General features: G+C 37.4%; 1 protein-coding gene across 2 annotated transcripts; it reads left to right on the top strand.

The window, feature by feature from the left end:
- Positions 1-7,116: 7,116 nt before the first annotated feature.
- Positions 7,117-11,022, top strand: LOC107900872 (protein REVEILLE 5). Of its 2 annotated transcripts, none has more exons than XM_016826620.2 (9): positions 7,117-7,544; positions 8,144-8,201; positions 8,298-8,421; positions 8,516-8,692; positions 8,779-8,907; positions 9,663-9,763; positions 9,896-9,955; positions 10,526-10,637; positions 10,734-11,022. In XM_016826620.2, the coding sequence occupies exons 1-8, from the start codon at positions 7,276-7,278 to the stop codon at positions 10,631-10,633; spliced, it is 1,026 nt and encodes a 341-aa protein (XP_016682109.1). In that variant the 5' UTR covers positions 7,117-7,275; the 3' UTR covers positions 10,634-10,637; positions 10,734-11,022. The 2 variants fall into 2 exon arrangements, with proteins under 2 accessions (XP_016682109.1, XP_016682108.1); XM_016826619.2 differs by having other exon boundaries at positions 7,118-7,544; positions 9,654-9,763.
- Positions 11,023-11,391: the final 369 nt, after the last annotated feature.

The following is an 11,391-nucleotide window of genomic DNA, read 5'->3' as shown; positions in this document are numbered from 1 at the left end:
CTCGAGCTATGACACGCCCTAACTACTTTGCATGGCTCAGAAGAAGACCTGGATGACACCAATAATCCGCACACTCTAAGGCAAACAAGACAACCAAGACAGAAAACAACTTGCAAAATTACCTCGCAAGCTTGCGAGCTATACCATCATCATAAACCATAAATATTTGCTAAACTCCCAATATATGAATTACATATTTAAGCTCCAAGCTTATTACGTAATGAATTAAGACAACATGTTTTATCTTACGATTAATAGATGCACCCCTTTTGGAGGGTGTATTGTATAGAAAAAGGTTTTTGCATCCACTATTATGGTGTTTATCGCCATCTGAAGTAGATTACGTTATGAGAGATATCCATGAAAGAATTTGTGACGATCACTTAGGAGGCAGATTATTGGCCTACAGACTCGGAGAACTCCCATAAGTTAGTTCGTACGTGCGATTCCTGCCAGAAGAACGTCAAAGTCCAACGACAACAAGCGAAGCCCCTCCAAGTTATGACAGGTTCATGGCCATTCGCTACTTGGGGGTTGATATCCTTGACCCATTCCCTATAGCCACAACACAAAAGAAATTCATAGTAGTGGCTGTAGACTACTTCACCATAGGGATGGAAACAGAAGTTGGGCAACCATCACATAAAAATAAATGGAGTCTTCGAGATACCTTGTACGATCATTACGAACAATGGCACACAGTTTCAAGGAAAATTTAAAATATTCTATACTGACCTCCAAATAGTTTTGGCTTAAAGCTCAGTAAATATGCCACAACCCAACTAGCAAATGGAAGCAATGAACAAAAAAATTTCTAATAGTGCTCAAGAAAAAAATGGGTGAGGCTAAGAACAGTTGGTTGGAAGACTTATCGAGAATTTTATGGGCCCTGCGAACTACACCACTCACCACGATATGAGAAATAACTTTCTCTTTGATCTACGGTGTGGAAGCTGTAATCTCTACAGAAGTTGGCCTAAGGTCGCATAGAACATAACACTTAGATGAAGAAGCTAATTAGGAGGCTCTCAGACTCAACCTCAACCTAATTGATGAACTCAGAGATGCAACTAAAGTTATAAATACAATGTGCGCCCAACAGGTAACTCGCTACTATAATTCCAAGGTCAGAAACAAATAGTTCCAAGTGGGTGACCTCATCTTAAGAAATATTGAGGCTAGCCTACCTGCTTCCTAACGGGAAAAATGGCCCCAAAATGGGAAGGGCCATATAAAGTGATAGAAAAAAATAGGTTACGGAGCGTATAAACTAGCAGAATAGAAGGCACAGTTGTACTGTGAACTTGGAACTCCCGACATCTCAAATAAGTCTATGTATAACTCCTTACCCTATGAATGAAAAATTGTCCCCAACAATGTTTGTGTGATATTAAAGTTCGCAAGCAATGAGCCGTAACCTCCAAAACAGTTAGCGAGAGCAAAGCTCCTAGCTGTCACATTAAGATTTGCAGGTGAAAAGCCGCAACTAGAGGTGATCATGGGCCGACACGGACCGGGTTTGGCCAGGACGGATCGAGTTTGGCCGGGCTTAGGTAAAAATTTTAGGCCCATTTTCTAGGCTCGGACCTGGCCCAGCCTGAAATATGGGCCTAACAATTTATTCAGGCCCGACCTAAAAGAAAATTGCTAAGTCCGACCTGGCCTGACCCATATTAAATTTTACAACACCAAAATAGCATATATTAAAAAGAAAATATCATATTAAATTTTAAAAAGTATATTTGATTAAAAATAAAATATATATTTAATATATAATTAGGGCTGAGCCCGGGCTAAAAAAGTTTTACCCGAGGCCCGGCCCGTTTTCTAAACAGGCCTTATTTTTTGCCCAAACCCATATTTTGCGCCTATATTTTTACCCGAACCCTCCAAAACAGTTAGCGAGAGCAAAGCTCCCAATTGTAACATTAAGGTTCACAGGCGAAGAGCTATAACCTCCAAAGCAGTTAGCGAGAACAAAGTTCCCAGCTGTAATATTAAGGTTCGCAGGCGAAGAGTCGCAACCTCCAAAATAGTTAGCGAGAGCAAAGCTCCTAACTATAATATTAAGGTTCGTAGACGAAGAGCCGCAACCTCCAAGACAATTAACGAGAGAAAAACTCTCAGTTTGTTATCTTTCAAAATTTTCTTAAGTATAAAACAGCTCATGAATTAACACTCCAACTATGGTACCTTTCAAAATTACTGTTAAAGGTCATAGTTAGCGATCTTCGAAGGTTTTTCATAAATATTGACATAATTGTGCGATAAAAATAATTAAAGTCGCAAAGGCACAAAAAAAATTATTACAAAATAGAACATATTCTTATTAGAAAATAAACAAAGTACAGAGTATTCAAAAAATCAAGGCATATTATCCTTATCTACACCTCGACACACATTATTAGAAGGAGTAACGTTGTTTTCGCAGCAGAGTGAACCATATCCTCATTCGAAACAGAATCCCCCTCAATATAAAAATCTAGAGAACTCCTCCAAGTTGACACAAATGACTCTCACACGACGCTTGAGGGACATAGCACATCAAAGCCCAACGAGCTTATATCCCTCTTCGACAGCATCAAGATCAATATTGCAAACATCAAATGGACCAGAAACGACTTGGGCGTGGAGTAGAATGTTCATCTTCAACTTCAAAATAGAACTTAAGACATTCTCAACTGTCTTTTTCTTAAAATCCTCAAAGACCCAAAAATGTTTGATAAATGATAAAAGTAACATATTTTAATCTCGTTCTTAATGCGTTTTTGGATGATTAATTATATAAATTGGTGAATTTGATGCTCATAATCCTTTAAATTTATGTTTCTATATTTAAGAGAGCATTTGGGAGTGAAAAATAAGCCAAAATCAGACAAATAAAGCTGATTTCAAGAGCCACACAGGCTAGGCCTTCCTACACATGCTAGACACATGGCCATGTGCCAGCCTGTGTCAATTTTGCAACTTGCTTCCCGAACACGCGAAAAAATATAATTTTTAGGCTTTTTGAGCATTCTAAAGTCTATTAATGCCAAATAAAAAAGATATAAGGGAGCCATCAGAGAATATAAAAGAAAACAACTTGAAGAACACCATTAGAGCCAACTCTAAAGTAGATCCCCATCAAGATCGAAAACCTCCTTTTAATTTCTTTTGAAGTTTTTTTGAGTTTCTTTGTTTCTTGTGGTTTTTCTGACTTTGAGATGTTTCATTCAGAATTATGAACTAATTCCCTAGATACATAGGGAAGATGAAACTTATGATGAATTCTATTATTTTATTTCTATTTTACGTAATAAATATTTGATTCTTGTTCTCAATTATGTGTGCTTATTTCTTGTTTTAATATTTTCAGGATATTAATTCATGTTTAATGTACTTAATTCAGTGCAAGAAAAGTCATTATTAAGAGTAGAACTAGCATAATCGAGTGGAGTTGCATGCAATCCTAGAAATAGGACGACATAAATCTACCAGATTAGAGTCAAATCTAATAAGGGAATCCATAGATCGAGTTAATGCGACGATAGGGGTTTTAATTAGAAAGAGATTCCAATTAATCAACCTAGAATCAGTTACTCTTACTCTCGAAATGGGTTTTAATTTAGGATTTCTACGGATCAAGATACCAAGTGAATAAATCATTTAATTTAGATTCATAATAATATATGAAGTCTAGGTGGATTCTTTCCTGGGTATTGTCTCACTCATTGGTTATAATTTGATTATTTTCCTGATTCATTTGCTGTTGAGTTCTTAGTTAAATTAGTTTAGTAATTTTAGTTTAAAACTCATCATTCTAAATTGTCAGCTAAATAATAGAAAAATAGTAATTACTTATACTTTTAGTTCTCGTGGATACGATATCTCTACTCACTATAGCTATACTATTTATCGATAGGTACATTTGCCTTTCTTGTGGCTTTAGTTAGTCACGTGAGACACATCAATGTTCCCTGATCGTGCCTTCCACTTGATCTTGACACTCATAGATAATCCTATCCGTTTCAGATATGTGCTCTTTTGTAAGCCCGTCCAACTCAGCTTGCAGAGCCTCATTACATTCCTTTTCAGCAACCACTTCATGCTCTAACCCATCTGCTTTAGTCTCCACTATGGCTAGACACTCCGTGAGATATTCGTTTTGCTTAAGGATGACCTTATTTTCCTCTATCATCTTTGATGCTGCTTGCTAACTCTCGTCGACTCTGCCTTAAAATCTGTGAGCTCCCTTTGATGGGCTTCCTCATACCTTAGTCCAACCACATTGGCCTTAGAAAGTAAAAAATACAAAAAGGAACACAAACTTGAGGCTGGGGTAGTTGCACACTGCTTGGCCCAATAACGTCTAGCATTGAGGCTTGCCATCCGAGGGCTAATACATTAGGGTTATAAGGGTACTAATGAGCGCTAAAGTCCCTATACCAAAGAAATGAACCTCCATTACCCCTCATTGGCATTCTTTTAACGATGGGCACACGAGGAGAAATATGAGCAGCAGGTGAAGGGGTAACATCAGCAACGACGATCGCCAAACTAGCAGAAAATGGTAAGTTCACCAGTAGAAAATGGTTAGAACTCAAAGCTTCAACAACAACCCCAAACAGGATTTACTCTTTTTTTTACTATGGCGCTCCAGTTGTACAATATTCCTCTCTTCTATACTTGCATAGCTAATACACACATCTCCTACGGTGGTCTTATGCTTCTTGCAAGCATCACCGACTAAGGAATTGATGTCCATTACCTCATTAAGTTCATGAAAAAGGTTATCAGTCCCACTTGAAGTATCTTTGAACCCTTGATCAATTCCTACACCAACAATAACCCTGTGATCAGTGGGAGTAGTTAACAAATTAACATTTGACCCAACAACCCCATTGTGCGAACTTAGTAAGAGTAAACAGACGAAGCTTCAACTAGCAAAAGTGGTAGAAGAAGTTAAAGGGCTCTGCCATGCGACATAATAGTATCTGGGTCAACTGATCAAAAGAGTCATGAGGCCATGTAGCCCTCTTAGGCAACGCACCAACTGACTGAGCGACCTCTTGCTTATCACCAAGCCTTCATCTGTTAAGGCTAAAACCCTCCAAACAATATCTGAAGAGATCATTTACAGTAATGAGAGTTTTCAGAGTCAGCAAATGACCAATGTGAAGCTTCCGAAACTGGGCAACAACTTCATCCGTAGTAAGGCTTTGTTGAAATGCACACATGTCCTTACTAGGTGAAGATCATTTTATGGAAAATCCAAAGTTCACCAAGTATATTGCTAACTCAAACGTACTTTCCTCAGTTCAGATGAAGGTTAGAACAATGATTTTGAATAATTGTTTGTATTCTTTTACGAGGAGAAAAATAGTAGAACTCTGATGAATCCTCCGAACCATGACTCTTTAATTGATACAAATGCTAGAAAATAACGAGTATAGGTATCTTGCCACGCTGACTACAGTCAAGAAAATATGTTATGGCGAGCCACTAGGAAAAGCTCGAAAGTTGGCCGAGAGCAATGTTGTAGTCATTTAGAAGGCTACAGAAGAAAGGGTGCAACGATAAATGAAACCCAACCTCTAGTGCGTGCAATGAAAGCATGAAGCTACCATTGGTGGTCTTACACAACCGATGTGACTCATTTGGAAGGGAAAACTCACATGCGAACTTGGAAAGTTTTATTCTTTGCACTGACAAGACTAGTTCTAGCTCCCCCCGTTTAGTGGTGTATGCGTAAGATTTCTCCGTCGCCAGAATTAGAGTCGGCCGACGAACTGGGACATTGCGGTTACCAGCTTCTCTCATCCTCACCATGCTATCGATAAATGAATGAAACATAATTTTTAAAAGAAAAAGCAAAATTTCTGAAAATTACCTTTGTTTTGATTGCAGAAAATGCTAAGAATAGAGGATTTAGGGTTTAAAAAGATATCTTTTTAAATAAGAAGTCCCCTTCCTACTTCTTAGACAATTTGTATGACCGAGGGAAACCAATGGCCCATATGCGAACAAACGTAAATGATTCAATATTCAACGATCAGATACGTACACGCGAGAATTACTCGCGCACGTGGTAGAACAACCATTATGTATCACAGTCAGCAGCGTACCCAGCAAGCTGCATTTAATCCTGATGTGATGGACCTAATGTGTGCCACTTTATGACACCCTTTAGGCCTACTTGGAGTCTTAAAAAGGATCCGAGCCTCCGACCCACTGCCCAACCACGAGTAAACAACAAGGTGAACTAGCTCGCAATGCAAGGCTATAGACCCATCTTGAGAGAACCTTGCGTGAGCCCGCAAGGCAAGGTCGTAGGACTAGCACGCGGATCCAGCTTGCAAGGCAAAGTTACAGACCCAACTTACAAGAACCTAAGGAAGATCGCAATCTCACTTCGCATACGCCTAATGGACTCACTAAAAGGGTCACGTACTCCGTAGGCCATCTAGACACGTGTCGAGTAAGTATGAAGCCCGCCCAAAGCGCCAGTCCCCAAAGCGAAAAGGACCGTGTGCTTCATAGACACGTGTTTGCAGAGAATGTTAGTACTAAGAACAAAATATGTCAATACCGAAAATAATAGAATCAAGACAAAGTAGTGGGACCTTACTATGAGCTGTAATAATACTTATAACCGCATGTATAAATACCCTAACATTGTTATCAATAAGACATAAGAAAAATATTAGTCAATAATAAACAATTTATTTAATTTCCAATCATTCAATATATTACATTTGACAAAATATATTTTATTTTTTTATTGATTTGTTTTAAAATAAATTAACTTTATTTAATAATCCAAGGACAGGACACAAGTACCAAATTTCACTTTCTTTTTTCAGTCAGAAAATACCTAAATAGCTAAATCCAATGTGTACGGGCAATACCAAACCGGTAAAACCTGCCCCTTTAATGGCGGTGGAGTATCCTAACTGCCTTACTCAGTAAAACCCCTTCTTTTTTCAAAAATAAACAAATTGCCAGAATCCGCCACTTGTCCACTTCCATCAATCCTATGGTTAATATTTCTCCACCTGTACGGTCACTTCTCACCCCTTCTTTAGGTAAAATCCAGAGATTTGATTTTCCTATATATAAAAAACCACGAGCTTGTCAGTTCCTCACCGCATTTCGTTTCCTTCTTTTGTCTGACTTTCCAAAAAACCCAACTGAAAAACAAAAACAAAATTCGAAACTAAAGACTCAAATTGAAATCAAAGAGAGAAGCTAAGCTAAAGATTGCGAATTGCTGTTTCGGAAATTTTCAAGCTTATGGTTTCCGTGAACCCCAACCCGGCTCAAGGTTTTTACTTCTTCGATCCGATGAATATGGGTCTTCCTGGTGTTAATTCGGCCCCGCCTGCCAATACGGTGGCGCCGCCGCTTCAGGTTCCACCTACTCCTGCCACCTCCGGTGCTGGTAATACTACAGTGTATCCGGAGGATCCCAGTAAGAAAATCCGGAAGCCTTACACTATTACCAAGTCTAGAGAGAGCTGGACTGAGCAGGAGCACGAGAAGTTTCTCGAAGCTCTTCAATTGTAAGTAAATTTGTTACTTTTTTTTTTTTTAATTTTTTAATTTTTCTTGCTGAAGCCTACGGATTTTTGTGTTTGATTAATCTACTTTTTGGTTAGTTTTGAAATTGAATCGAGTGAAGGGGGACACAGTCTATTCTTTTTTTCGGTTTGATTTAATTGTATTATTCGGTAGCTCGGAATTAGGGTTTTAAATTGGGGGTTGTTAATTAAAGGTGACTATGTAGTTATAATGCTTACTTGTAATGTTTTAGTGATCATATGGTACATTTTTTGAGTTTAGCTGGGCGCGACCATACCGTAAATAGGTCCATGATCGTAATTTATATCCCAGTTTGCACTGCTATTATTCATTTGCAAATGATCTGGTTTTTACCCTGCTAGAAATGATCTTGTTTGGTTGATAAGTAACTGGAATAGGATATTGATTTAGAGTCTTTAAATCCAAGTGTGTGGGATTAAGTTAATTGAGTGCATACAATTTAAATTAATACTAGCCCCCAAGGTACTTTTACACTGAGCAAGTTTTTTGCTTTACATTTTAGATGCTTACTTTCTATCTCTTGGTGCTGATGTGTTTTTTTTCACATTGCTTGTTTTAGATTTGATCGTGATTGGAAAAAGATTGAAGCTTTTGTCGGGTCAAAGACAGTGATCCAGGTAATTTAGAAGATGTCTTGATTTCTTTCTGTAACTACTAGGCTATATGTTGTCTTCAATATGTTTCTCTGATAGTTTAATGGATGTGCTTGGCAGATCCGTAGTCATGCACAGAAGTATTTTCTAAAGGTTCAGAAAAATGGGACAAGTGAACATGTACCTCCCCCTCGACCAAAAAGGAAAGCAGCTCATCCATACCCGCAAAAAGCTCCCAAAACTGGTCAGTATGGCCATCATTTCAGTATCATCTATATCTTTTTTCTGGGTAGTTCTTGATCTTGAATTGACCCTTGGTTATTTTTGCATCTGTATAGCTTCTGTTGTACCCCAAGTTGCTGGACCATATCAATCTTCATCTACTTTGCATGAACCTGGTTATACATACAGACGAGATTCATCATCAATGCCTGGAAATCCAATTGCCACTGCATCTTTGTCTTCCTGGAGTTACAACTCTGTGCCGCCTGTCACTGTGTCTCAAGTGACTAAAGGTTTTTAATTGTTTCTGCACTGTTTTTACCTCCTTATATTGCTTCTCTAATATTAAAAGTATAACATATGGTCTTGTATTTTGTAGATGATGCAGTGTTAGCTGGACCAACTATTGTGCATAATTCTTGTTACAGTAGCAGTAGTGAAAGTACTCCCAGAACTTGGTCATTTGGTGAAACAATTGATCGAGGAGATCACTGGAAGCAATCTAGAGGTTAGCATATTATTTCTACTTTGAGCTTGATGATAGCACTATTGGACCATGTTACCATATCACATGTCTAGAGGAAACATGTTTCTTCATTCATGCAATTTCTAAAAAATAATGGCATCTATGCTGAAGCTTCATATAGCATTTTTAATCATCTACTATGACTTGCCTCAACTAGGATTTTAATGCCTACTTGTGATTACTGAATTAAGTGCTTGTCATCAAAAGATAAGTCTGATTTGTTTGACATATTCACTTACTTATTTTCCCATCAATTTAAGGTCTGTTTATTGTTAGAAAAAGATTCATGTTTCTCCATTTGCAAGAAAATGATCATCTTGTCTCATATGCTTACATGAAGAATTCTAGCTGCCTTATGATGAAGAAACAACTTATTTGACTCTGGGATTTTTTGGATTGTATTCTTCCCTTACTTCTGCTTTTCTTTTTGCTGTAAACATTGATGATGTTATGACCTACTAGGTTATTCTGAATTCTGTTGCTGCTGTTTTTAGTTTTTCCCATATTTACAGTACTGAAGATAAACATGTTACTTGTGGACTTTGAATTGCCTAGTTTAAACAGCAAAATGCTTGAATGGAATTATTAATTTTCTTTTTTTGTTGTTGATCGAGCACTGGATTATCAAGAACACGTGATAATAAGTGTCTTCTTGAGTAGTTCCTGTCATCACATCCTTAAGTGTCCTTTGTCCTGTTGATGATAAGTGTGCTTTCTATACTGTGCAGTTTTGCCAGATTTTGCTGAGGTGTACAGCTTCATTGGCAGTGTCTTTGATCCTGGTACAAGTGGGCACTTGCAGAAGTTGAAGCAGATGGACCCAATAAATTTGGAAACTGTATGTCAAATCCAAATGATATTAATAATTTTATTTTATTTCAATTGGGGTGTGTGTGGAGGAGATTGAAGTGTCATATGTTTACTTAAAATCCTATGGTCAACTCAAGCTGCTTTATTTGCCTCTTTGCAGGTGTTATTGTTAATGAGAAATCTCTCCATCAATTTGATGAGCCCCGATTTTGAGGATCATGTAAATTCTTGTTCCTTGTCTTGAGCATGTTTTTATATCCACTGTTGGCTCATACATACTATATTTTTTATTATGATTCAATTTTTTCATGTTTGAATCTGAACTGATTACTGTTGTTTCCTATCTTTGTTTTAGTTTCTTATAATGCCATCCTGTGTTGCTTTAGAGTTTTGCATATCTATTCTGTTCTTCTCCACATTGGAGGTCTATACTTCATTGAATTAATTCCAAAAGAGTTCAAGACTCATCCGAAGTCTGACTTTTACTTTTTTACTCTTTCCTCTTTCATTTAGTTCATAGTAATTTATCAGAACATCACTTTTTATGGATATATTTTGGTCATAAATCACCATCATCCTCTTGAGTGTTATATTTCTTATCCACACTTGTTTGACTTCTCTCTCATTCTGGCTTCACTTTTTGAGCCAAGGATGTAGTCATTACTGCCACTTCTAGCTTAGCCATACTCTGCAAAAGAAAATGGAAACTGGTTATTGCCGAAAGATTAAGCCCAACATCTATCACCTCAATATATAGGTTTCATTCTAACTAATAACAAAATCAATGCAGAGGAGGTTGCTTTCAACATATGATGCAGGGTCCGAGGGTATTAAACTCGGTAGTCCATACAATGATATTCACACTCGGAAATCAGCAAGTGCAGTTCCAACAGCATGATAAGGTACAACCCAGTGTACCCAAAACAGTGCACTCCCTTTTCTTTTCATCGTTGACTCATTGCTCATTCCATGACATGATTGAATGCCACATGTTGCAGATAAAAAAGAAATCGAACGCGTTAACTTGCTAATTGAGGTTAGATGTGTATGTATGTGTAACATAGGTATGATGTTCTCAGGACTTGGCAACTTAATAGCATAGCTTGTAAATACACTGATGTCATCTCTTATGTACCGTGTGTATATCATACAAAAGTCAACCTGTTAGAGGCTACCGTGTGTATAGGGTTTTGAGTGCTGCTTTTCTGAGTTTTGGTTGTATATTTTTTTTTTCAAAATTCCTTCTTGGGGTTTTGATACTGTAATAAAGTTTGAGTTTTGGGTGTCTTTGTTTTTTTGCCTCCATTATGGGTACACTGCTCTGGAGTTCCAAAAACATTGTTCTCGAGGTTGTTTTGCTCATTCAAGTTATAAGCTAAATTGGATCACATATAGCTGAATCCATCATTTTGGGGTATTATGGATTATGGGTTATAAAAGCAGAGCTGCAGGGCTGTTAATAATCAAATCTGGGGTTCCAGTGATGGAGAATAATCCTATGTTTTATTTCTTTAGGATCTTTGTGTAATTATTTGTTTCTTTAGTTTCCAATCGTTTTATTCAACAAATCGAAAGATGCGAAAAATAATATCCATGGTTTTTAAACTTATAATGATAAAAAAATAAATTAATCATTTTTTAAATTTGCAATTTCAT

Source organism: Gossypium hirsutum, chromosome D08 (genome assembly GCF_007990345.1).
Source record: "Gossypium hirsutum isolate 1008001.06 chromosome D08, Gossypium_hirsutum_v2.1, whole genome shotgun sequence".
NCBI classification, from domain to species: domain Eukaryota; kingdom Viridiplantae; phylum Streptophyta; class Magnoliopsida; order Malvales; family Malvaceae; genus Gossypium; species Gossypium hirsutum.
Note: the sequence above shows the minus strand (reverse complement) of the source record. Positions and strands in the feature narration are given on the sequence as shown.